The following is a 26,201-nucleotide window of genomic DNA, read 5'->3' on the forward strand; positions in this document are numbered from 1 at the left end:
TAGGGGTTACAGTGGACGAGAAGCTGGATATGAGTCAACAGTGTACCCTTGTTGCCAAGAAGGCCAATGGCATTTTGGGATGTATAAGTAGGGGCCTCGCCAACAGATCGAGGGATGTGATTGTTCCCCTCTATTCTACATTGGTGAGGCCTCATCTGGAGTACTGTAGTCCAGTTTTGGGCCCCACACTACAAGAAGGATGTGGAAAAATTGGAAAACATCCAGCGGAGGGCAACAAAAATGATTAGGGGACTGGAACACATGATTTATGAGGAGAGGCTGAGGGAGCAATGGTCTCAAGCTGCAGTGCGGGAGGTTTAGGTTGGATATTAGGAAACACTATTGCACTAGGAGGATGGTGAAGCACTGGAATGCGTGACGTAGGGAGGTGGTGGAATCTCCTTCCTTTTGAAGTTTTTAAGGTCAGGCTTGACAAAGCCCTGGCTGGGATGATTTAGTTGGGGATCGGCCCTGCTTTGAGCAGGGGGTTGGACTAGATGACTTCCTGAGGTCCCTTCCAACCCTGCTATTCTAGGATTCCATGGTATGAGATACAAGGCGGGTGAGGTACTATCTTTTATTGGACCAACTTCTGTTGGTAGAAAAGACGAGCTTTCCCAGGCCTCAAGAAGACATCTGCAAAGCTGGAAAGCTCATCTTTTCTACCAGCAGAAGTTGGTCCAATAAAAGATATTATCTCACCCGCCTTGTCTCTGGAATGGTGGTGTCATTCTCTGGCACAGAGCTCATGATGTAGTGCGCTGATGTAAATGTATGGAGCAGGCTGTCATGCTTCAGCACAGTGACTTAGGCTATGTCTACACTAGAGAATACAGCGGCACAGTTGCAACAGTGCAGCTGTGCTGCTGTAAGATCTCTACTGTAGCCACTCTAAGCTGCCGGGAGAGCGTTCTCCTGTCTCCACCCACGACGAGCAGCAGTTGCTATGTTGGTGGGAGAACCTCTCCGGCGCTTATGTTGGTGTAATTTATGTTGCTCAGCTGGTTTATTCGTACCTCTGAGCGACATAAGTGGTAGTGTAGACATAGCGTTAATGGTGTGAAGGCAGAAAGTCTTCGTCTGATGACAATTGAGGTACTAGGCTGTCGCTCCGAGATTTAATGGTGAGGAATAATTATGCAGTTACACCATGATATCCTTCTCTCATTGCAGGGCATGTCATGGTGGTGTGACTGAACCGTGATGTCACGTGATGCCACGTGACCAATGTCATGGCATAGACCAGTGATGTCATGCTGCGGCGGGATGGTGAGGTGACGTCAGGGGGCAAAGCAGTGATGTCATGCTACGGGGTGATGATGTCATGCCGGGACACGTTACCCCGTGGACTGGCCCTTACCTTCTGGCTCTTGTAGGGCATCTTAGGCGGCATGGCGGCAGCGGCAACAGTCCCCCGGGCTCCAAGTCTCCCACTCCTCCTCGCTCGCTCCTTTCCCCGCTCGCAACCAGCTGCCGGAAGTTGACGCTGGTATCTATGGCAACGGGCCGGAAGTCCCTCTCTGCCAATCCAAATCCGATGAAGTGAGCTGTAGCTGAGGAAAGCTCATGCTCAAATAAATTGGTTAGTCTCTAAAGTGCCACAAATCCTCCTTTTTCTTTTTGCAAATTCAGAATGGGATTTGGGCTGCTCCCTGCCCCCCCCCCCCACGCGGGGAGAGAATGGTACGTCCCACCCCGCCGGAAGGGAAGTCCCCAACGGAGAGAGGGGCGGGGCGTTCTTCCCATCCGGGCTCCCGGACCGGCTCATGAATTATTCATAAAATTGCCCCTCTCCCCCGCCCCCTCATGAATAATGCATAGCGGGGCGGGGCGGCGGGTCCCGGACCCGGAAGCGGAGCGGCTGAGTCACCCCGGCGGCGCGGCTGGCTGGGATGAGGCAGCCGCAGGAGCAGCCGCAGCCGCAGCGAGCGGCGGGCGCGTCCCTGCGACACTGAGGCGCCCGAGCCCGGCGCGCCCCCGCCCCGCCGGCACCATGATGGAGGAGATAGACCGGTTCCAGGTGCCCACCGTGCGCGCCGAGATGCAGCCGCTGGTGAGGGGCGGGCGGCGGGGCCGGGGCGAGCCGGGCGGGGGCTGCCGCCGCCTCACGCCTGTGGGGGAGGGGTCCGACCCCCTGAGGGGGGCCCTGCAGGCGGGGGGAGCCCCTGGAACTCAGCGGAAAAGGGGGGGTCCCCCTGTCGTGAGGAGGCGTGAGGCCGGGGCGGGGGGCGCGCGGCTTCTCCTGGCCCCCACCCATGGGGGCAGAGGGGCCACCCACCGGCATCCCCTGCACTTCCCGTGGGAGGGGGCTCCCGGAGTGTGTGTGTCCCCCCCCCGCAGCTGCCCCCGGGCTCTGAGCGCCGGCCCCCGCCTATCCCCTCGGGGGGGGGGGAGGAGGCAGGGCGGGGGGGCTCCGCCTGTCCCCGGGGGGGGCGGGGCGCAGGGGCAGGGCTGCTAACGGGACCGGGGGGGGGAGGAGGCAGGGCTGGGGGGCTCCGCCTGTCCCCGGGGGGGGCGGGGCGCAGGGGCAGGGCTGCTAACGGGACCGGGGGGGGGTCCCCGATGCCCGCCTGGCCGATGATGTCACCGCTCTGTCAGCTGCTTGTGGGCCCGCAGGCGGCCGGGGTGGGGGCCGCGCTGGCGACGACCCCTGGTTGTGCGCCCCCCCCCCCCCGTGTGTGTGTGTGTGTGTCGTTGTTCAGCTCTCCCCGGTCTCTCAGGCGCGACAGGGGGCGGGGGGGGGGCCAATATGGGCTGCTGGCTGTGGTTGCCCCTTTCTCCCTGCTCTGGTTTCTGGCTGGCTTTGGGCGGAGGTAAGAAAAACCTGGCTGCTGTGTAACGTCTGGGGGGGGGGACCGCTCTGGTGGTGGGACCTGTGCGCTTGGGGTGGGCCCTCCCATGGCCTGCTGGCTCAGGACAGGACCTATTCCCCCCCCACACACACACTGACATTTTGCCGTTGTTAGACGGTGGCAAGCCTGGGGACTCCTTGCTTGCTGCCCCACCTGTTAGTGAGCTGCAGATAATTGATCACCAGGGTTACCTGTCCATCCATGTCACTGCGCTCTGAGGATAAGTCCGAGTCTTAAGTGCTCCGGAGTGACTTCCATGTTATTCCATGAGGAGATGTTTCTTTTCTCTGAGCAGGAATTGTGGTTGCTTCAGTGACTGTTTCTTACACAATAGTGGGGATAGTTTTCCTTTCCTTGCCCCTAAATGATCGTACATCCCTATGCTATCGTACATCCCTATGATACAGTAAAGGCAAAACAAGATTTATTATTTCTTAAAACTTGAATTCGGTGCCTGACTTTTGCATGGATCTTGCTGGGTGCTCTTGTATATTTACCGAATGTAGAGGAGGTGTATTTCTGCCTCAGAGCACTTAAATCACAGTAAGGAGCCTTAGCGTGATTGTTCTGACTCATAGATTTTACTCAGAGGTGTGACTTCATTTACATATATTTCTATATCATGGTATAAGGATTCTTTCCTTTAATGACTTAAGTTTTTAAAAATTAAAATGGACTTTTAACATGCTTGAGTGTCGTCTTTGCATTTACCAGCACTGCATGTGTTTAACAGCAGCTGCTGTGTCATCCCTGGAACCAGATATCCTAGTTATTACCTGTACATCTCCTCTTACCCTCCCCGTGTTCAAGAGACTCTCGTTATGATATCCTGAAACTAATACTGTGTACAGGCATACATTTGACAGTATTTCACTACTGTTTGACATATTGGGGCAAAGGCACAATTATGTTTAGCAGTGTCTGTCTTCTTTATTTTGACTTAGTTGTATACGCCTCTAGAATAAATCCTTTAGTACTTGGAATGATCTGGTCAGATTAAAATCACTACTTTTTGAATGTTTACGTATTCTACAAGCATCCCATTAAGGTGATCAGGATTTTGTGCTTTGGATAGCCTGTCTTGCCACTTTCTTCAGTCAGCCAGTTCCCCTGATACTTTTGTGGATCTTCAGTACAGCAACAGGTAGAGAAACACACCTTAAAAGCAGAAATATGTGATTGTAAAACTGCAAAACTTGGCAGTGGAGCTTTGGGAAGGCCTGGACTAGAGCGGATGTCTTCAAACTTTCATGGCATTGACCACATCTTACTAGGCAGATGGCCTTGTGGCATACTTCCCCTTCAAATCAGATATATGCTCCAACTTCCTTCCCAGTTGTGATCATATAACATCCCTGTGGCAGGTATCGCAGTTAAATATGTTGAAAAGTAAAAAGAAATAACTTACTGTATTTGTAGCCGTCTTTTAATATGATCAACAAGCTGGAAACAAAGTGTTGGTATGAGGTGAATAACCCATTCTCTGGATGAACATTGGTCAATGGTCTGTCTTGGAAACCTTTAGAGTTAGATGAGCTAATGATATTGGAGACTGACAGGAATGTATCTTAAATAGGATATTTGTATACAACACAGTTCATGCTATGAATCTGCAGATTATGCTCCATATTAAATTTAATGGTCATTCTCTGGGTAAATTGTTTGCCTGAAGAATCTAGGTACTGTACAAACACATCTTCTTTATCAAAAAAACTGCTTTGTTTGCATACAGTGCATTTTTACTGTTTGCATGGGTTTATTTCTATAGCTACTGGAAGTGGAAAAGACACTTTAACTCCAAAATTCAGGTGTGATTATGTAAACAAAGACAACTGAAATGATGGCTACAGCACAGGAAGAGACACAAGAGTTTCTGTAGACTGAGGAATACAGGCCACCATGGTTTGATGTTTGCTTAAATGTGTAAAGTAAAACTTACTAGTGGCTTTGAGTTTCAGAATGGTAGGGAAAGGTGTTTAGCTTGCAATGACAGTGCCTGGTCTCTCATAAAACAATTCCAAACCTGCCTTTCATTTTGTGAGCCCATCATACAGCCTCATACTGCGTTGTTTTGATAAGCAAGGCTCATTTGCGATCCTTGCTCTCCAGCTGCACAGTGCAAAACACGTGAATGTGTTTGCCCAGTTTTCTCTGCACCTGGAAAGACTGGTTCTCTCAGACACGAGCACTCTATCTTCCTCTCATTTGTGCCTGTCTTGTGTTTACAGGGCTTTTGTTTTCTTTGCTTAAGGGTGTTTTCTGTGTGTTATGGGTGGATCCCCCCCCCCCCCCGACCTCAAGGGATCCAGCAGTAAATTTCACGTTGATATTAAAGTGGAGACTTGCTAACTAACTGACTCACTCAGAATTCTGATTCCCACTGGCCCAGTATGTAAAAGCCATCTCTGGTATCTAATTGCATGAGATCCCAGTATGAAATGTTTGAGAAGAGCTGGAAATAACTTAATTAAAAAAACAAGTACTTCTACAAGTCTCCTTAACAGTAGTTGGTTGTGGACTTATTGACAGGGTTCATTTTAGCACTGAAGATGTTCAATACTAAAATTTTTAGTGGGACAGACTTCTTGTTTAGAGCTAAAGACACCCCACCTTACTTCTGAATAATTTCTTATTGCACCCAGTATGTTACAAGATTATTCAGAAAACATAAATACCTGCTGGTGGACTTATTTATTTTTAAATGAAGAAGTTTGTACCAGTGTTTGAAAGAACCAGCTTGGGCATCATCAGTGGCAGAGTGAAACTGACAAGGCTGTTCACCTGCACTCCCATCACCTTTTGCTTAGTAGCGAAATTAACAAGTTTGTAAAAACTATTGGCAGTACCAGAGGAAACGGTCTAAAATTTAACTGGCTCAAGGTGGGGTGGAAACATGGCTCTAAACGCAGAAGCTGGGATAAAGGTAGAAAAGCAGACTACACACACAGTAGCTAAGAAGTTTTACAGTGATGGGGAGTGGATAAAGGAGAGCTAATTTCTCCCTTTCAGCACCCAGCTTTGAGGCCAAGAATTTAGCAAGTTTCAAAAATGGATTGTACACTTATGAATATTAAGACTATCGAGTAATCATAATTATACATTTTGGAAGGGATGTTAAACAGCATGCTTCAGGGCTTATGCCAACCTCTAACTGTTAGAGGCCAGGATGAGGTCTAGCATGTGGGGCAAATTACTGCACATCTGCCTACTGCAGGGTTTGTGCACCTTCCTCTGAAGCAGCTGCTACTGGTCACTGTCAGAAAAAGGGTACTGGACTACTTGGACCTCAGGTCTGTTCCAGTATGGAGCTGTTCCTGGGCTCGGGGTGGCTTAATATCTTTTGCACTTACTAGCTAGTGACCTGATGTGAGAGAGGGAGCGAGAGCCATAGACTGCACCTTGGTTGGAATCCCAGCAGCTCAGGAACAGACTTAGGTTCCTCACCATGGCATTACCCTTGGACATCACTGATGGGCAAGGGCTCCCTTCTGCATTTGGATCAGTCTCCACCCAGTACATGCCATTAGTTTTGTAATTCCTGGGTTATATTGCCTCTTTCAGAAATGAAGAGACCCAGTGAGTGAAGTAATATCTTTTACTGGGCGAACTTCTGTTGGTGAGACAAGCTTTCAAGCTACACAGAGCTCTTCTTCAGGTGATCTGAAGTTCATCCAATAAAAGATATTACTCACCCACCGTGTCTGTCTAATATCCTGGGACTGACATGGCTACAACACTCTTCAGAAATATTCAGTGTCATGGCAGTGGAAGGTGCTGGCCTACTTAAACAGCCCAGCAGGCTGAAGTGTTCTGCTCAGTCACAGAAACAGGTGCTGTGGCAACATTGCAAGCTTCCTCCATGCACCACCCTGATAATGTGCCAGCCCTGACCTTTGGGATTGTCTAGGCAGACTTAAGTCCGCCTAGCCTATATCGTCTATGGCTTCTCTGATGAAACCGCTAAAGAGCGAAGCACTTACAGTGGCTCTGTCATGGGGATATCTGTTCAGTAGGAACTGCACTGAGACTGCCCACTTGCTTTACCTGGAAGCCACAAACTACTGTATGGCAATAACGTTTGGCCGTATCCTGTACCAAATCCAAATTGGTAAAAAGCGCCACTTCTTAGTTCCTTGTTTGTTCACTTTCATCTCTTGAAAAACCATACAAATAAAACAAGCATCAGATGACTGTTAGGAACAACTCAGTCCAAGAGAAGGACCTTTAGAAGAGTTTTCCTTCCTCTTGTCAGGAGGGGGGATGAAATCCAAGTAAAGAGAATAATGTTTTATAGTGAAATACCTTCCCTGTACCATCTAATTGTTCACATTTTTGCAGGCTGTTATGCAGAAATAGGTGGGGTGCCACCTGCTTGGTTGGTTGCAGTATTTCATGTGAAAATGAAATAGCAAGGGTTGGGTTGTGACCCATACAGCAGTAGATTCTAAGCCAATACATACCTATGCACTGGTGGATACAGTTATTATACACTCATGACCACACCGAACTCCTAGGATGTTTTCTTTTCTTGATCTGGCAGATAACTGCTCCCCAGGGTTTTTAAATTGGATACAAGGAGGGCTGGCAAGTCAGGGCTTAAAAGCTTTCTAAGTAGGAAGTGATCAATTCTGAAAGACCTGGTTTTTGGCTCATTGTGAACATTAAAATATTTTCTAACGCTATTGACCCTGGTTCTTATATATGTTTATGGCCATGGAGTATTGCTCACATCCTAAAAGCTTTTCAGAACCTTGAAGTTGCGTATTTTAGTTGAAACAATTGACTTGTAGGGTTTGCATCAAGGTAAAGTATTTTCTCCAAAGGTCTTTCTTTGAGGTACACTCACTTTCCAGAAGAGAAAATGAAGGCGTAGATGTGGAATGACTTGCCCAAGTTCATACAGTGTGTCAGTAGGAGAGCTGAGAATGGAACGCTATCTTCCTGACTCCTAGGTCCACCTGCAAGGCTGCATTACCGCTTTTAAAACCAGGAAGGTACCTTAGAAACCTGCTCTTTGTATCTTCCCTTCAAGCAATTCGCAAGCTGATGCAGAGATTTTTCCCTTTGCAGCCCAGACCATGTTGCCCTTCGTTTGCACATCAAATTCAAGATCTTTGTGCAAACCTTGAATGTGAGAAGAGAACAACTCTGCCCCTTCCTCCTATTGCACTAGCTCTCCTTTCCTCCCCTCCCGCAAATTAAAAACAAAAACAAATGGACCAAGCAAAATATCTGCTGTACATAAACTGCCTTCGGGATCAAATGGGTAGCAAGTCAAGTGGGGGTACCCTGCCTCTGGCAGTGACCAATACCTGATGTGAGCATTGAGAACCTTGACAGTAGGAGGGCTGTCTGCCTTTCTGCTCCCTCTTGAAATCCACTGAAAATGTTCCTCTCTACTGTAGAGTTTTTGTCAAACATGCTGATTTCTGGACTTCTGAAAATCATCTCCTTTGAGAGAAGACAGTTACAGTGTATTTGCAGCTCCATCTCTTCAGATTGAGCCACAGAATGGCTGCCACAGTTCTGCCTAAAAACTAATTCTCCTTAGCTTGACAGTGTATTGGCCTGCGTCTCCAGTCTGATGTGAAATTAGGAGGCAGGTGTAGCATTTAAAGGCTTTAAAAAAAAAAAGGCTGTTCTTAGAAAGTTGTCTGAAACCTTTCCAGCCAGTGCACACTCCAAAACTGAAGTAGATTCTGAAGCTTAATTATCACCTGTCTGTCGGGCTGTCGTATGCCGTCTCTTGCCCTCTGACTGTCGAGCTTGACAATAGCTGGAACTGGAACTGTTGAGCAGGGACTGAGGAACCAACACGTCCATTTTGTTTTCCTGAAATAACTTCCATTTACACTGAAGGTTTAAAAAAAAAATCTAATTATTGAGCATATAGCTGAGAGGACCAAACCTTGCCCACCCACAGGTTGCGCTGGCAACTTGATGGAAGCTCAAGGGCTGCACCTAATTAATATAAAATGAAATCCACTCCAGCAGTCCCTGTCTGCTGTGATCAAGGTGGGGCATTGCCTGCTGGGATCTGTGGTCACTATGGGCAGTTGCTCATTAACAATGAGGGCAGTTGCGGGACTTGTTGCAGAGCAGCAGAATTTGGCCCACAGGCTGTACTCTGGCCAGCCCTGTCATAGAATCCCAGAATGAATCCCCATTTAGACTGCCATGCAATCAAGATCATGGGGAATCCTCCTCTCCTCTGTTTAGTGTGGAGGAGCGCCATGTGAATTCTGCAGACTCTCTTGACCATGTTTGACCTTATCTACAAATGTGCATTTATAAGATGAGAACTGCAGAATACTGTTGCACACCAAGAAAAAGAATTGTTTAGAATTCAAGCTAGGTACAGTGGGGAGCAATTTAAAATAGGGAAGAGACCGAGAAAGAAAGGTGGACAATGGCCAGTAGTTTTGTTAAGTATAAGCAGATGTGCAAGACGGGACTGTGTGGCAGCATTCTCAGTATTGTCAAGCAAAGACGCAAGGAAGTGTTAAGGTAGGGGTGCAGAGGAGAGGCCCTAATATTCTAACAAGTCTGTTTCCCTTCAACAGCCCCCTTTCTCCCTTCCGGTTGTTGCCATATCTCTGTTCTTACAAAATATCTAGCAGTCTCTTCAGACTGTCCTACTTAAAGAGTAACTTACTGTAGGTTTTGATACTATGATATGGGTCTGTTCCTGTTGGATAGTCGGGGAGGAAGGAGAAGACTTCTGACCACCTGTGGTTATAAACACTCCCTTGGCACTTCTCCCAAAACTGGGGATTTGTTCTGATATACTTAACAAAATTTCCTCTTAATGTTGTGCTTTGGAGGCTTTTGGTCTATACTTCAGAGGTGGCTGCATTTCATTTGCCAGAAGCTGGGAATCGGTGACAGGGGATGGACCACTTGATGTTTTACGTGTTCTGTTCATTCCCTCTGAAGCACCTGGCATTGGCCACTGTTGGAAGACAGGATACTGGGCTAGATGGACCATTGATCTGACCCAGTATGACTGTTTTTATGCCACAACTGTAGCTTGTGATCTTTGTAGATAAGGCACTATGAAGAGTCAGATTTTAAATGGCTCTCCCGGGAGTCTTGTTTACCTCAACCAATCTTTATAATATGCCTTCCCCACTCTAATGCACTCACAACTGAAAGAAACAATCTGTCCCCAGTTCAAACCTCTGCAGAATACTGACTTGTCTGGTTACCTCAGCATCTCAATGCTGATAAGTCTCGTTCACTGTTTGCAGTCATGTCTAGGTCTCTTTCCTGAGAGGTTACAATTAATGTGGAATCCAGCAATGTGTCTCAATAGTTCAATCTATTCCTTCCAATATGAGTTCTCATTTGTCAATTCTGAATTTCATCTATCAGACTGCCCATTTGCTTAACTTTGTTTAGGTCCCTCTGAAGTTTTTCTCAGTCTTTCGTGATCTTGACTAACCAGCGTAACTTTCTCATCTGACACCCTACTTCTGTAAACCCTTTTCCAGATCATTGAGATGTGTATATAATCCATTAATCCTAGTACAGAACCTTGGTGTGCCCTGAGGTTAACCTCTTGTCATGTTGAAAACTGACCAATGATTCCTGCTCTTCATTTTCATAGCCAATTTCTATTCCTTGACAGTACTTTATCTTGCCCTGGGATTACTGTTTCTAATAGCTTCTTTGGATTTAAAAAAAAAAAAAAAAAAATGCTGTCAGCCAGTTCTCTTCTATCCACTGTTTTGTGGGCATGCTTTACAATTCCAGTAGATTAGAGAGAGGTCTTCCTCTACAGAAGGTGCACTAGTTTGCACCTACGATGTGTTGAGATAAGTGTTCGATAAAAAGCTAATAACTGAAAACAGAGTTGTATAAAACAATTGTTTACAATACAAATTATTTGCTTGTATAATTATGAAGTGACAAATGCAAAAGGTCAGCAGGTCCTGGTAACGAAATACAGTTCACTGGTTGTGACTCCCAGGATCAGCCCAGTGCTCCTTTTAAGACAGGTTTATCACTTTTGGGGTGGTTTGGGGGGGGGTCCTCTGGTAGAATAGCTGATTTTAGTGAGACTTCATATTTTTTGTTAGCTCAGCACTTCACTTCCTTCAGAACTCTTGGATGTCTGCCAGTTGTTGCTTTTTAAGGCCCTTTGCTCCTGAAGTCAATGGGCTCTGAATCAAGTCCTAACTTATCTTTGCCATTTATATGGAGAAGAGAGGGAGAAGTTGGGTTCAGGTACAGTACTTTTCTTCTGATCTATTCAGAGATCCCCACCAGCAATTCGAAACTGACATGATTGATGGATTTCACTACTACTGATGGGATTCTCACTAGTAGCTGTGAAACCGACCAGTCTTCAGAAAGTCCTTTCCAGTATACCAATGATACGTGCAACATTGACACCCTGCCCTTCTCTCTCTCCCAGAGTCCCCCCAAAAAACCCCAACCAACAAAAAATTACCCCAAAACAAATTAACATGAAGGGAAAGTACATTAATTAACAAACCCTGAACTCAAACCCTACCCATGCAGAGTTTTTACACCAGAAATGGAGAAGTGCCAGAGACGCCACGAAGTACGCTGGGGACCTTGCTACTGCTATCGATTTTTCTGTGGAACGTGCTCAGATACTATGTTAACAGGTTGCAGAATAAAACCCTAGGAGTCTTTTGCTCTTCTGATTTAGTTCTTGGCAAAACGATGTGTTGCAGCAGAGGCACTGGAAATATGTTTAGATTCAGGAGGACAATACTGCATTGACTTTCATTGGGAAGGTGGGCTTTGCATTCATATGGGATAGGAACTTGATTTTTTTTTTTTTTTAAGTGAAAGACTAAATTCTGCTATACTAGAATATGGTCTCTCAGCTCTCCAGAGAAAGCTCCCTGTGGGTGAGTGGATTTTTCTATCCTTCACTAAACCTCCTGTTACACATGGCTTTTGTACACCACCTTACACACTAGAAGTACAAAGAAGTCCTCCCTTCCTGCATTTAGCAATACTTGCTCCCATTCTATGTTACCACGTCTGTCTTTTCTGCTTCTCATGTAGTATGAATTTGATACAGAAATAGTAGCTGGCAGATTTTCAGATGGTGAGCAATCAGTGAGATGAGTACTTATGTTGGTTTATTAGTTCTTACAGATAAACCAAAGGTAGGAAGTCTTTGATTAGGAAGATCGTCCTAACGTTCTCAGAAATTTGTAGGAACAAATATTTGTTGCGGGCATAGATTTTTGTGGGCGTACCTTTGCCTCCCATCTCCAGGATAGAGGTGTCTGTGGAGAAATAGGAGTTGAAATCATAAGTCTGGAAGGGACTTCTAGGGGTCATCTAGTCCAGTCCCCTGCACTCATGGCAGGACTAAGTATTATCTAGCCCAGTGCTTCTCAAGCGATCTGATGTGGGGGACCGGCAATTTTTTTTTTCCAATGTGCGCGCAAACCGGCAGCCGATGGCTCGCGGACCAGCACCGGTCCACCACTTTGAGTAGCACTGATCTAGACCATCCCTGATGGGTGTTTATCCAACCTGCTCTTAAAAATCTCCAATGGTGGCCATTCCACAACCTCCCAAGGCAATTTATTCCAGTGCTTAACCACTCTGACAGGAAGCTTTTCCTAATGTCCAACCTAAACCTCCCTTGCTGCAATTTAAGGCCATTGCTTCTTGTTCTGTCCTCAGAGGTTAACAAAACAATTTTTTCACCATCCTCCTGTTAACAATCTTTTATATACTTGAAAACTGGTATCATGTCCCCTCTCAGTCTTCTCTTCTCCAGACTAAACAAACACAATTTTTTCAATCTTCCATAAAAGGTTATGGTTTTCTAGACCTTTAATCATTTTTGTTGCTCTTCTCTGGGCTGTCTCCCATTTGTCCACATCTTTCCTGAAATGTTACACCCAGAATTGGACACTGTACTCCAGTTGAGGCCTAATCAGCCTGAGGAAAAAACTTCTTCTGAATTAAATTCACATTCAGAGTTGGAATTCAGTTATTTAATCAGTTGGTCATGGTTGTGTATGGTTTCCCCAGACGTTCCTCTTTCTTCCCTCCAAAACGAATTATTCAAGACCTCACTCTGTTCAATTCTAATTAATATCTTGAGGATTGAGGCTGTTGTAGGTTGTGAACAGAAGAAGCCGTTGTTATTTTCCATCTGGGAGGTGAGGGGGTGAAGATGCAAGGGAAAATATTTACGAACCTTATTCGAGGGAACTGAGTGGCTAAAGCACAGGACTGGGGGTAGAAATTGCACTTTCTTCTTCTGCCACAGACTTTCTAGGACCTTGGTTTAAATCACTTCAGTCTCTCTGCCTCTAAAATGGGGTTCACATGGCTATCTCGTGTGGCATTTAAGGCTTAAATATATTGCTTGTAAAGTGATTAACACAATATAAATATCTAGGTAGTTAAAAATTCACAGTTTTGTGTGGTGAGGGTAATCTACATAAAAACATGCAGGGTAGGCAGGGGTACTGTGTGCTAACACTTCCTAACTTCTGAGTTCTTTATATAACCTGCCGCCACTTCATATATAAAGCCCATGTGTGACCCAGTCTGTATTCTCTGACTAACCTCTTACATTGACATCACTAAGATTAATTTGGCAACTAGTAAACCTCTTGCCAGTTTCAGTTGGCCCCCAGTTCTGTGCTCAGCCTATTCGAAAGAATCTGGGCTAAAGTAGTCGAAACAGCTCTGGATCAGCTGTTTGAGTTTTCCCTTGACCTTTCCGAAGGAAGTTTTAGGTTGCTTGGCCAGATGCATGCAGTGTGTGCTTCTAAGTTCTCTTGATGTGCACTTCTATTTTTTCCTTCTTCTCTAACATCCTGGTGCTTTCAGCTGTGGGCCAGAGACATTTAAAACAGTCCTCACTACTTGTCAATAACTTTTACTTGTCAACACTCTTCCCTCTAAGCTGTGTGTGTGCGCGTGCGCACACAGATCCTAAACCCCGTGCACACGGCAAAACACCGCGTGCACAAAAATTTATACAAAAGTACAAAAATTTGCACAGAAGAAATTTTTTGCGCACACAGCCTGTCAAAAGTTAAAGGGAACATTGCTTGTCAATTTTCTTTAAAAAAATAAATAAATAAAAAGGCCAGGATGGGAGTTATATTCCTAAATTCTTTGTCTTCCCTCAATATACCTATCCCAAACTGAGCATGTTTGCCCCCACCTCATGGGTGAAACCCTAAGCCCTGGATGTGTGAGCAGGGTGTCATCATCCTGGGTTCCATGCACTTGTCTGCAAGTGTCTAGCTCTGCGTTCCTGTAGCTTCCCTCTCTAACTATGGTCTAGGTTAATATGAACAGATTAACCTTTCAGTCTCTCCAGGGTTCATTCTAATAAATCCAGTAGAGTCTTGTCTTTTCTGAGAATCCTAGCAGAGTGGCAGTTCATCTTATGCCTGGCATTCTGTACATGGTGCAAATGGGAGCACAGCTTGTGCATTTCAGTGTACTTTGACACTAAAATTAGTTACTGTGCTGGTTCTCATGGTGCCCATGACTGGGTGGGTGTCACCTTCTTTCCCCTGCCTCCAGGAAGAGAGAGACTTGCTTGTGCTTAGTTAGGTGTCATCTCCCTGATACCACTAGTCGATTTAGGCATCCAAACAATCTCTTCAGGGCCCTCGTTTTGCTTTGCAGGTTAACAATAGGTGCACCCCAGTCCTCAAACCCACTTTGAAGCATTCCCCTGCAAAATCCTGCTCCTGTCACTGGCTGTTCAGTCATACCAGGTAAACTGTCCCCAAAGGAACAGTGCACACATCCGCTTCTTTCATTCAAGTGAGGATCAGCTCCTATATGACATCACAGCACTGAGCTTTGATTATAATGAAAATAATCATAGGTTTATTATCAAAGATTAAGATTTTAGAGATGAGTAAGGATAATGGGAACAAAAGGTTACATATAAAACCAAAGTATAATATGCTTTCTAGAGATGATAGTTAATAGACTAACCATCTGTCTAAAACAGCGGTCTTCAAACTTCATTGCACCGCAACCCCTTCTGACAACAGAAATTACTACACAACCCCAGGAGCGGGGACCAAAGCCTGAGCCTGCCTGAGTCCCTCCACCCCAGGTTTGGGGGGAGGGGGGACAAAGTCAAAGCTCAAGCCCCACCACCCTGGGGCAGGGTGGGGGGGCCTGCAACCTGAGCCCTGCCACCCAGGGCTTAAGCTGAAGCCTGGGTCCCACTTCCCAGGGCTGAAGCCCTGGGGCTTCAGCTTCCAACCATGGTGGTGGGGCTCGGGCTTTGGCTTCAGGGCTGGGTCCCAGTAAGTCTAATGCCAGCCCTGGCGACCCCATTAAGACAGGGTCATGACCCACTTCAGTTTGAGAACCTCTGGTCTAAAAGCATTCTTCTCACCCAAATGTCCTTTCCAGAGTTTCCAGATGGAATAGGTTGGCATCCTGTTTGTAATCACAATGTAATCACACTGCCCGATTATTTCTGAAGGTGCAACATGAGTGATATTTTGCCGCTACCTTATATTCCCCTCCCCCCCAAATTCATTGTTGGTCCCCAGAATCCAGATGACTCCCCTCCCTCCCCCACTCTTTCTCCAGGGTTTATTCCCTGGTATGTTGATTTCACATCCTCCTGTTCACGTCATTGCAAACAGCTTCCCTGGTGTTGGCTTACTGTGCTTAATTTATATGTGCACCAAGACAGACGGGAATAGATCTGGCTTTGTCTGGCAAAACCTGTGTATCAATCCTGTCTTGGATGCAGACTTTGAAACACATTTTAGTACATATACACTACTCCTTAAATAGCATCCGTTCAAACATCTCTCAATGATTTGAGGATCAGTGTGACATAAGATTTTATAAGAGCCTCATGTGACCCTCTTTGGACATATACTATGAAAGCAGTGTTTTAGGTGGAGTGAGTTGGTCAGGCCCATCGGGGGAAAAAAGATCAGGGATGGTGTGGGTCCACTGCTGAATGGAGAGGTGAGCTGGTAATGGAAGAGGATAGAAAGGCAGAGCTGCTCAATGCCTACTTTGCTTCAGTCTTCTTACAAAAAATAACACCTGACTAGCAAAGTTACCATAGATAATAAAGGAGAAGGGATGCAGATTGGGATAAGTTAAGTACACATCAGAGATCTTCTGACCAATTTGAATGAATTCAACTCAGTGGGGCCTGATGCTGTTCCCCCAAGGGTACTGAAGGAATTAGCTGAAGAAATCTCAGAGCCACTGGCAATAATATTTGCAAACTCATGGACAGTAGGAGAGGTCCTGGAAAACTGGAGAAGGGCTAATGTATGACTCATCTGTAAAAAGGAGGAGCCAGGGAGCTATAGACCAGTCAGCCTGACTTTGATACCGGGGAAGCTACTAGAGCAATGCATAAAACATTCAATTTGCGAACACCTGGATGCTGAAGGGGTAATCACTAGCAGCCAGCATGTATTTACGAAGAGCAAATCATGCCAAACATGCTTGATTTCCTTCGTTGACAGGATAACTAGCTTGGTGGATGGGGGAATGCAGTGGGCATAACATGCCTGGCCTTCAGCAAGGCTTTTGACGCAGTCCCACATGACATTCTGATAAGTTAGCTGGAGAAATGAGGGCTCGGCGGAACTACCATTAAATGGATACATAACTAGCTAAATAACTGCAAACAAAGAGTAACAACTAATGGAATGTCAGATTGGCGGGAGGTCTCAAGTGGGGCTTCACAGGGATCTGTCGTGGGTCTGATGTTAAACATTATTAATGACCTGGATGTAAGTATAGATAGCAGACTAGTCAAATTTGCAGATGACATGGGGGCGGGGGGTTGCCAATACTTTGGAGGATAGAGCTAAAATTCAGAGGGATCTTGAAAAATTCAAGAACTGGACTACAGCCAACAAAATAAAATTCAACAAAGACAAATGTAGAGAAGAAAAACCAATGCACAAATACAGAAAAAACAAATGAACAAATACAGAATGGGGTATAACTGGCTTGGCTGCAGCACTGCTGAGAGAGGATCTGGGAGTTGTGGTGGATCATAACCTCAACATGAGTCAGCAATGTGATGCTGTTGCAAAAAACCCAAATGCAATTTTAGGTTGTATTAACAGAGGCATAGAATGCAAGTCATGGGAGGTGATAGTACCACAGTACTCAGCACTGGTTAGGCCTCAACTAGCATACTGTGTCCAGTTTTGGTCACCAATATATAGAAAGGAAGTAGGGAAACTGGAAGGGATCCAGAGGCAAGCAACAGAGGTGATCAGAGGGGTGGAATGCAAACCATATGGGCAAAGGCTGAAGGAACTGAGCATGTTTTGTTCGGAAAAGAGAAAGTTAAGGGAGGACATGATAGCAGTCTTCAAATACTTGAAAGGCTGCTATAAAAAGATGGAGAAAAGTTGTTCTCTCTTGCCACAGAGGGCAGGACAAGAGGGAATGGGTTCAAACTACAGCATAGCAGATTTAATCTAAAATCTCAGGATAAACTTCCTGACTGTAAGAACAGTAGAACAGACTGCCTTGGGAGGTTGTGGAAACTTCTTCACTGGAGGCTTTCAGAAGGAGACTGGATAGCCATCTGTTTTGGATGGTTTAGACACAACAAATCCTACATCTTGGCAGCGGGTTAGACTAGATGACACTTGTGGTCCCTTCTAACCCTGTGATTCTGTGAGTTACTGTTTTACAGAACAGTGACCCATTTTCCAGCTGGCATTGCGGAGTTCTTAGGGTTACAAAAAGAAAAGGAGTACTTGTGGCACCTTAGAGACTAACCAATTTATTTGAGCATGAGCTTTCGTGAGCTACAGCTCACTTCATCAGATGTTTACCGTGGATGTAACCGTGGGTTACAGTTACATACTCGTTAGATCCTGGCTGGTTTATTTGTACGTTCCAGCAGAGAACATGATCATTGTTTCCTGCCCCAGGTCAATATAAACTTCTGTAATGTCATGCACTGTATTGTCATGGTGAGAGCAAGTAGCTTGATCACTGGCTTCTTAACAGCTTGCTGCAGACTTTGGAAGAGCCTATGGGATGGACATGGTTACTTTTCTGTTGGCCTCTCCTAGTCCTTGTGTCCTAACAAATTGTGATTTTTTTTTTTTTTTACTGTCAGTCAGCTGCTTGTGAATTAGGTCTCTTTCTTGTCCCTAACACATCAGCAAGTGTATTAAATGATTGTCATGATGGCGCTCTCCATCTTCCATATCTGTAGGACTCTTAATACCGCTTTAGAGGGGCACTTATTCCTGCACACACCTGCTGTGCATGCTAATTTTCTCAGAGTAAAAAAGTGTGAACTTTCCTATGTGCCATTTTATTTTCCCCTCTCCCAGCTGAATGAAATGAGCTGGGTCACCAGAAGCATGTTGGTACTTGGTGAAATGTTATGGTCTTGTCTACATTTAAAGGGTTTGCCTGTAGAGCTGTACCAGCAAACCTCCTAGTGGAAATGGAGCTTTATACTGGCAAAAGAGTTTTTGCCATTATAGCTTGAACCAGTTCCCAGAATAGAAATACTATCTCAGCAAAAGGATTTTTTGCCAGTAGAACTGTTTACACTAGAGCTCTTGTCCATGTGAGGTGCAATTTCTATGGGTCTTAGTAGGTTGAGTAGTCTTCACCTCTAAAGCTTTCGTGATCTACATCTCCTTGTCAAATGTGTAATATTCCCACAGCTTTCCTCTGTGCAGTTCTGAGCACTGATCATCATCTTGCTCACTTCTGGCCACACTTTTCCCTTTCTCTCTCTACTATATCTTGAGTGTCTAGTTAAATCTCATTCCTTGGAACATCCGAGGCCACCACCACTTCAGTTGCAAGATTAGCCCGGACTGTTTTTTTCTTGGACACTAGCTTACCTCAACAAAAGAGTTCACATGATGCTTTAGTCTTTTCCAAACAAAGTCCATTTTACTCATTGCTTCAATGCAATTTGTATCCTACAGATGTGGTTTTCAGGGCCGTTACTACCAGGTTTCAGTCATGAATTGCCATGACTGCAGCTATATTGGTTTCCAGGACTGAAATACCCTTTTTGTCATGTGCGGCTGGAACACTGGGGTCTGGAAACTTATCCATCTCAAAATTCACCCATTGTCACCGCTAAATTAGTCTAATCTGTCGTCTTTTTGTTTAGCTTTTTATCCTCACTGTTTCTTCTGCCTCTAAAGCCAGTTATTACAGGAACCAGGGCTTTTGGAATTTGTGCATTTCCACAAGCATTTATCTGGAATCCATGTTTAGAGATCACATTTGCATTTTGGTCAGCTAGACTGTCTCGATAGCTCTTCTAATGCATTGTGAAAGCTGAAGACTCATTTGCATCCAATGCATGCTAATGAGTAAGACTTGTAGCTGCTAAAAAGTCTGTAAAGGACACCAGAAGATCTGGTTGATCACGAATTATTTTTTTGCAAATATCCTTCAGAACTTGACCAAGATTGGAACTTGAAACCCTACTACAAGAACAAGTAGAATGGTTGGTTGTGGCAAAGTGTCACACTCCACTGAACTTCTGAAAAATTTGCTGTATTGTGAAGTCCCATACCGTGGCTTAACTCTTGAACTTGAGGCTTTGCATTTATAGTTCAAAGCAAACTGTGGTCTATGGCTCATTAGTGCTTTGCAGAGTTCTTGCTGGTGGTCCTGAGAGATGGAAGATCACAGGGTGACTTCTCATTTTCACCTGCTTCTATGGATACGTGAACTCTTCAGTGAAAATACTTTCCACATGTTGCTTTCCATGGAAGCATTTGCTTTGAATTACAGAAATTAGGGCAATGAAGGGACCTCTGAGAATCTCTGAGACAGTCCATGCTGTGAAAGTAAACCTCTGGTCTAAAGAAATTACTTAGGGGATGGGAGAGTGCTTGATTTGGAATACCAGTCTGTCTGTGACTTGAATAGGCACAGAACTTCTCCCTTTCTGCAGAAGAAAGGGAGTTTTTGCATACTCCAAAGGGAATTACATGGAGCTTCTGGGAATGAGCTTGTTATAAGAATTTCACATTGAGTGTCTAGAATCTGAGACTTTTTAACTAAGTTTGAAAAAAGGAAATTTCAGAGAACAGTGAACTAAGGATTAGTGTCTGATTTTTTTGTTTTCCCTCCTCCAGACTTGCTAAGCACCTATAACTCGAGTTGAAGCCAATGGGAATTGCAAATGCTCTGTCTGATTTTTCAGAAGTGCTAAGTCTGTAGTACTTACGACTTGATAAATGCATGGGGGTTGTGTAGGGTTCATAAATTGACAAAAGGAAGGCATATAACGATGCATTTTAGCAAGCAAATGGGTTTCGTCAGCTGCTGAGCAGTCTGGATGTGAAATGGAAGTAAAATGCCAGCAGAGCCAGAGAGAATCAGGAGCCGTGGGTTCTATTCCCAGTTCTGTAATGAACACATTAGACTAGTCACGACCGTCTATATTGTAAACTCTCTGGAGCAGGTGACTGTCTGCTATGGGTTTCACAATGCCTCATATACTGGGGCCCCAATCCTGACTGAGGCACTGTCTAGGCACTACATTATTAAAACCCCAATCCTCTTTGCTTAAATGTAAACAAGAATCTTTAATTTTGTAACAAGCACAACCGGTGTGATATCTAGGCCCTAAGTAAACTGAGTTGCCTACATTGCAGGAGAAGGGTTAGATTTAAAAATGTCATTGGAATTAGTTTTTTTTTTTTAAAAAACATGATCAATTCTTCTCAGGATAGTCTTTGTAAAAACAAGTTTGGGACTAGTAAAACTCTGGATGTCAATTACATTGAGTCCTCATCTTTAAATTCTCATCTAGAGGGAAACTTTTATTGTTATCATAAATGCAAGTGGTTGTAGGTTCTTCTCCTACATTCAGTAGAAGTGTTCACTGTTAAAATTCCCAAACCTCTGAAATTATCCAAACAAATATCTGGCAAAAGATTTATCATGGGGTCATGCTCCCTGTAAAGCACAAAGGTCCTGTCACATCTCCTCAATCAGTTCATGTGTTATGTATTTAGTCCAGGTGTTTCACCCTTCATTTTGTCTTTATAAGCATATGCAGTATTGTGTTTTTCAAAGTCTTTGAAAGCGCTATACAAACACTGAGTTCTGTTCTGTTTGATTCCTAATCTGAAGCCTTTTTAGCGTCACTTTTTCTTAAACAAGAACTTGTAAGCAGACACAGATTACCTAGGTCTGGTTTTTCCCCCTTGTGAATAATTTAGGCTAGAGTTAGATGGTTTAGGTCAGGGGTTCTCGATCTTTCTTCTTTCTGAAGATTCTCCTCTTCTCTCCCTCCCCCCTCCAGCTATAAAAACTCCTTGGCCTACCTGTGCCACAACAACTGTTTTTCTGCATATAAAAGCCAGGACCAGTGTTAGGGGGTAGCAGGGCAGATGCCTGGGGCCTCATGCCACAGGGGGCACTGCGAAGCTAAGTTGCTCAGGCTTCGGCTTCAGCCCCATGCGGTGGGGCTTGGGCTTTTTGCCCAGGGTCTCAGCAAGTCTGATGCCAGCCCTGCATGGCAGACCCCCTGAAACCTGCTCGTGCCCCCCCCAGGAGCCCTACCCCTCTGGTTGAGAACCACTGGTTTAGGCCATTGGCACTCCCTGTTTATAACTAGTCTGATAAAAACAGCCAGTAATTCCCTGTCATATTAATGGGTTTTGAATATATGTAAAGTCCCCTAGTAGGTTCTTTTGCAATTCATTCCAGTAGCGATAAGCCTTTCATGATGACATGCAAAGAAGCTAGGCAGCCATGGTTGTACAGTCCTATTAAGCACTCGTCTAAGCATGACCTTCTGAAGTGTTACACCCTTTCCAGGATGTTCCTTGCTTTTGGGGTTGTCTTGCTTTGTATTGGTTTTTTCAGACACTGATGAATTTCCCCTTAGTAGGTATGGAAATTGCATTCCAGGCTCTAATTTTAACTGAAATATAATGAATCCTTTTTATTTTTCAAGGCTTAAAAGGGTGCATTGTTTTCATTATGCTAGCATTAGTAATGCTGTTCTCCCTGGGTCATTACTGGGACATCTGTTCTTTTCTTTAATTCAGTAGATTGGTCACTGGTAATTATCTTAAACAGCCATTGCCCCATCTGGTAAATCTTACCAAATGTACTGGGTTTTATCAGAAATCTCATTTTAAAGTAACTGCAATAGCCCCTTCCTGCATTTTCTCATGGCTGAGTGATTAGCAAGCTATGGCTGTGTAGAGCAGAGGTCCCCAAACTCTGGGGTGCCTCCCACTACGGGGGTGCGGAGGAATGTTTGGTGCAGGCAGAGGCACGGCAGGGCCTGGGCAGCCTCCACAGGGAGCAGGACAGGAGCGCCACCCAACCCAGCTCTGCCTCTGGCCGCAGCCTTGGCCCCCGACTACCGCCCAGTCGCAGCTTCCACCCCCGCCTCAGCCCCCAGGTGCGGCTCTGCACCCAGCCCCAGTCTCTTCCCCCATCTGCGGCTCCGCTCCTGGCCCCGCCCTCGGCCTCTGGCTGTGTCCCTGGCCTCTGTCCCCTCCCCCCTGTCTGCGCCCCCTCCCCCCCCTCCCTCCCCGAAGTCATGGCCCCGCTCCCGGCCCTGGCTCCTGGGGGAGGTGGTTGGGGAGTGAACAGGGATAAGGGAGGCATGACCCTGAAAAGTGTGGGGACCACTGGTATAGAGGCTTTTTACTGTCTATCTCGGCCTGTTGCTCAGTGATACAGATGCTTCTGTGGCACATTATAATGTCACATACTTCACTGTGGTGATACTGAATATAATTATGGAGTCTATTTAGCATTGAAATCCCCCCAAACTTCAATATTAGTACTGTATGTACTAATGTACAGAAGTGTTTGTCCAGATTGTCTGTCTGCAGATGGCATGACTTGACGCTGGCTCGTCAAGATCACGGTCTCAGATTTTTTCAAAGCTGGCTGTTAGCTAGCTTGCAAATAAAGTCTTTGATGGCTGTTGAGCCTCCACTGCCTTCAAAGAGCACCCTGAGCTTCTGCCACAGCTACAGTGTGTTGTATGGAAACACTGTTTAAAGATTAGCTTGGCCCTAGATGAAGCAACATGCTGGACCATGGACAAGAGATCCAGTCATGATGGATGCACCAAGTGATAGAACCTGTTCAAGTTAGAAGCCAGTTTTATAGGGGAGAAATGAGGTTTGTGCCCTTATTCACTATTTTATCTTGTAAAGAACTGAAAGGTTTTAAATTACTTGTTTTACTTACACTTCGGCACTTTTTTGACTTTGTTAATGGAGCATTCCTCGGAGAGCAGAACTTGGAGGACTTTTTCAGCCCTTAATAGGAAGGGTGACTGAATCTTTTCTCTGCTCGCTCCTTCAAAATGTTTGGCAGAAGTTGAAGTAGAGTAGGTGTTAAGAACGTTTCAACTCCCTGATTTAAAATCTCCTCTTTCGGTTGTTCAGGTTTCAGTTCCTTGACATCTGATGTCATCCTTATTGTTTCTCCAGTTGTCTGATTTTGTCCAGAGTTCTCTTAGTAAAGCAAGATCTGAACTATTAGTGCAAAGCAAGAAGAAAAAAGTAAGGAATAAACAACTCAGGCTGCCTTTATGTATAAAGGCCGCAAACCCAGTTTTTTTTCTGTACAGGTCACCTTTTAAGTTTTTAGACTTTTTTTGCAAAACTGCTTTTTGTATAACCTGAAACTTAATTCTGTGTTTGTTGTTTTTTTTGTCTTGAAAAACAGAATTTTCGTTGCTGAAGTTTACCAGGTCATTCAACCATTCTGCCTAAGTATGTCTGTGGCTCCTGTCTGATTCAGGATAATGTTTGTTTGCAGATATCTTGGTAATGCTTCAGTAATGGGAAAGGGAATATGGGAAAAGGACTGACAGACAACTGGGATCTAGTAAAATTATTTAATGCCTGCTGAAGAGTGGCAAGTGGCTCTGTAAGTCTGTTTTTTCAGGTTGACCAAGCAAGATGAAGTCTCCCAGCTGTGTCTAATGGATGCTTGTGCTTAACGTCTCCTTACTTGAATCTCTGCTTTATTGAAGCCCACCTGGGAGTGGACGTGGAAATGACTGAAACTTCATCTAGTGCCAGGGTGTTGAGTGACAAATGTGGACCATAATGTGCTAATTCTAAGTCAAGACAGTCTTCTCTTTCTGTACAGAGGTGTGGTCACTGTGGACTAGTATGCAAGTGACTTACTTTGACATGAGGAGTGAGGCCACTTGGAACAAGATGTAGCAATGCTTGCTGGCACTATACATCTGTGGGTTACACCTCCATATCTGGCCAGGCAGATAATCATGGTTTTCAAATAACCTATATCAGGATCCCCCTACTCTGCCTTTGCAGGCAGATGAAGGCTTGTATGAGCTGTTTGTATGTACTTGCTAACTGGAGGAACAACACACTGGGAAAGGCCATACTTCTGGGTCATTGTAGATAAGTTGTGGGTCATTGTAGATAAGTTGTGATCTCATAACAGTGCTGAACAATAAGTGAACTGTCACAGACAGGCACGTCTCTGAACTGAGGAGCTTCCAATCAAAGAATAAGTGAAGTTGTCCATATAGTGGTGATCCTTCTTGGGATAGGAGGGTTTTTAGACGCCTTCCTGAAAGGAACAGGAAGGAGCTTGGCAAATGCTTCAGCTGGGAAATTGTTCTGGGCAAATAGCAGGTGACATAAAAGGAATGAAAGAGACTAGGGAGAGCAGATGATGTGTGGAGAGAGTTTTAAAGGTGAGGAGGGTGAATTTGAACTTAAAGCAGATTTGGGAAAGTAAAGCGGGGAGACGGAGAAGGAAGATCTGATCAGAAAGACTGGAAAGGAAAGGTGGATGCAGTTCTTGCAATACTGTGTACCTGAAGCGTGACTCTTGGTTTAGGATACACACCTGACTTGTCACCACTGGTTTAATTAACGTAGCCACAGAATTTCTTCAGGGACTCTGTCAACATACTCTCCAGAGACCTCTGTGCTCACACACGCTATTGTAGACTGTGTTGCCTCTAAGTGCTAAGTATAATTAAGAGTCAGTGCAGGGGGATTAACAGTTTTGAATCTGCAAAACACCATGACAGGTATTTGGGCCTCATCAAGAGAGGCCTCACAGTCCTGAGTTTCCTGTTCAGTCTTGTTGCAGAGCTTTGAAAGGAGATCCACACTACTGCCAGATTGCATTGCTGCTTAGCCCCAAAATTCTTTCCTTTCAAAAGATGAAATCCTTGCAAATTAAAACATTTTCAATAGAAATTCAAATATCTTTGGGGGCAGGAGGAAGAAGCAAGGATGCAGTCTTTCTTGCTTAAAATGCTAAGCTTTGTAAAGTACTTTGAGATCTATGAAGGAGAAGTGTGGGATAAGTGTAAAGTATTATGGTATCATTTATTTTGCTGCAGTGGGGTGAGCAGAGGCTGAGGTTTCACTCTGAGATCCCCAGAGATGGATTTAAATCTGACTTTATTTGAAAATATTGTGGCCTTGTTATGACTCTGCCTGGAGTATAAAAGTGGTTGTGCAATTAAAATAAATCTGCAGCTTTATGTATCTGGGTCTCTTACCTTGTCAGATCTCTCTAGCTAAGCAGGGTGAAACTGGGCTAAGATGTCACCAGGGAAAACCCAGTTGCTGTAGAGATGGGTTCGGTTGCTGCAGTTTAAGATTCAGAGTAACATTCTTTGTTCTGAACGGCTACTGAATTAACCCCTAGTTCTGATGCTGCCGGTTCCATCTTTTGGATGTGACAGCCATAGAATCATAGAAACGTAGGACTGGAAGGGACCTCAAAAAGTCATCAAGTCCAACCCTCTGCGCTGTGACAGCGCCAAGTAAACCTAGACCATCCCTGACAGGCATTTGTCCAACTTTTTCCTAAAAGCTTGTGATGATGGGGACTCCATGGCCTCCCTTGGAAGCCTATTCCAGAGCTTAACAACCTTTATATTTAGAAAGTTTTTCCTAGTATCTAACCCAAGTCTCCCTTGTTGCAGATTAAGCCAATTACTTCTTGTCCTACCTTCAGTGGACATGGAGAACAGTTGATCACTATCCTGTGTATAACAGCATTGGAAGACTGTTACCAGGTTCCCCATCCGTCCTCTTTTCTCAAGACTAAACATGCCCAGTTGTTGTTTTTTTAACCTTTCTTCATAGGTCAGGTTTTCTAAATCTTTGATCATTTTTTACAGCTGTGCTATGGAGACTCTTCAGTTCACCTCTTTCCTTAAGCGTGGTGTCCAGATTTGGACACAGTATTTCAGCAGTAGCCTCAACAGTGCTGAGTAGAGAGAGACGGTTATCTCCTATGTCTGTGTTACAACACTCTTGTTTTTGCATTCCAGAATCGTTAGCCATTTCTGTAACTGCATCATATTATTGATTCATATTCAGT

At 44.9% G+C, this 26,201-nt stretch overlaps 2 protein-coding genes and 1 long non-coding RNA gene across 10 annotated transcripts in view; 2 read left to right on the plus strand and 1 right to left on the minus strand.

The window, feature by feature from the left end:
* The window catches only part of DNAI1 (dynein axonemal intermediate chain 1), a 275,448-nt gene extending 272,223 nt beyond the window's left edge, over positions 1–3,225 (minus strand). For 3 of the 4 annotated variants that reach the window (XR_012158826.1, XR_012158825.1, XM_073343359.1), the window contains exons 1-2: positions 3,044–3,225; positions 1,361–1,553 (exon numbers count right to left, since the gene is read on the minus strand). Coding sequence is in view for 1 of the 4 variants with exons in the window: in XM_073343359.1 (XP_073199460.1) it covers positions 1,361–1,553; positions 3,044–3,051 (201 nt within the window). In the remaining 3 variants the exon portion in view is untranslated. Of the gene's footprint in view, positions 1–1,360; positions 1,648–3,043 lie in introns of those variants that run through there. The other variant, XR_012158827.1, reaches the window with a different exon arrangement.
* Positions 1,829–26,201, plus strand: part of FAM219A (family with sequence similarity 219 member A) — a 140,948-nt gene continuing 116,575 nt past the window's right edge. For 4 of the 5 annotated variants that reach the window (XR_012158828.1, XR_012158829.1, XM_073343360.1 and 1 more), the window contains exon 1: positions 1,829–2,053. Coding sequence is in view for 3 of the 5 variants with exons in the window: in XM_073343360.1 (XP_073199461.1) it covers positions 1,994–2,053 (60 nt within the window). In the remaining 2 variants the exon portion in view is untranslated. The remainder of the gene's footprint in view (positions 2,054–26,201) is intronic. The other variant, XM_073343362.1, reaches the window with a different exon arrangement.
* LOC140911083 (uncharacterized) overlaps positions 2,654–26,201 on the plus strand; it is a 37,058-nt gene continuing 13,510 nt past the window's right edge. The window contains exon 1 of the long non-coding RNA XR_012158830.1: positions 2,654–2,813. This is a non-coding gene — a long non-coding RNA (uncharacterized lncRNA). The remainder of the gene's footprint in view (positions 2,814–26,201) is intronic.

The sequence above is a fragment of the Lepidochelys kempii genome, chromosome 5 (genome assembly GCF_965140265.1).
Source record: "Lepidochelys kempii isolate rLepKem1 chromosome 5, rLepKem1.hap2, whole genome shotgun sequence".
In the NCBI taxonomy this organism is placed as follows: domain Eukaryota; kingdom Metazoa; phylum Chordata; order Testudines; family Cheloniidae; genus Lepidochelys; species Lepidochelys kempii.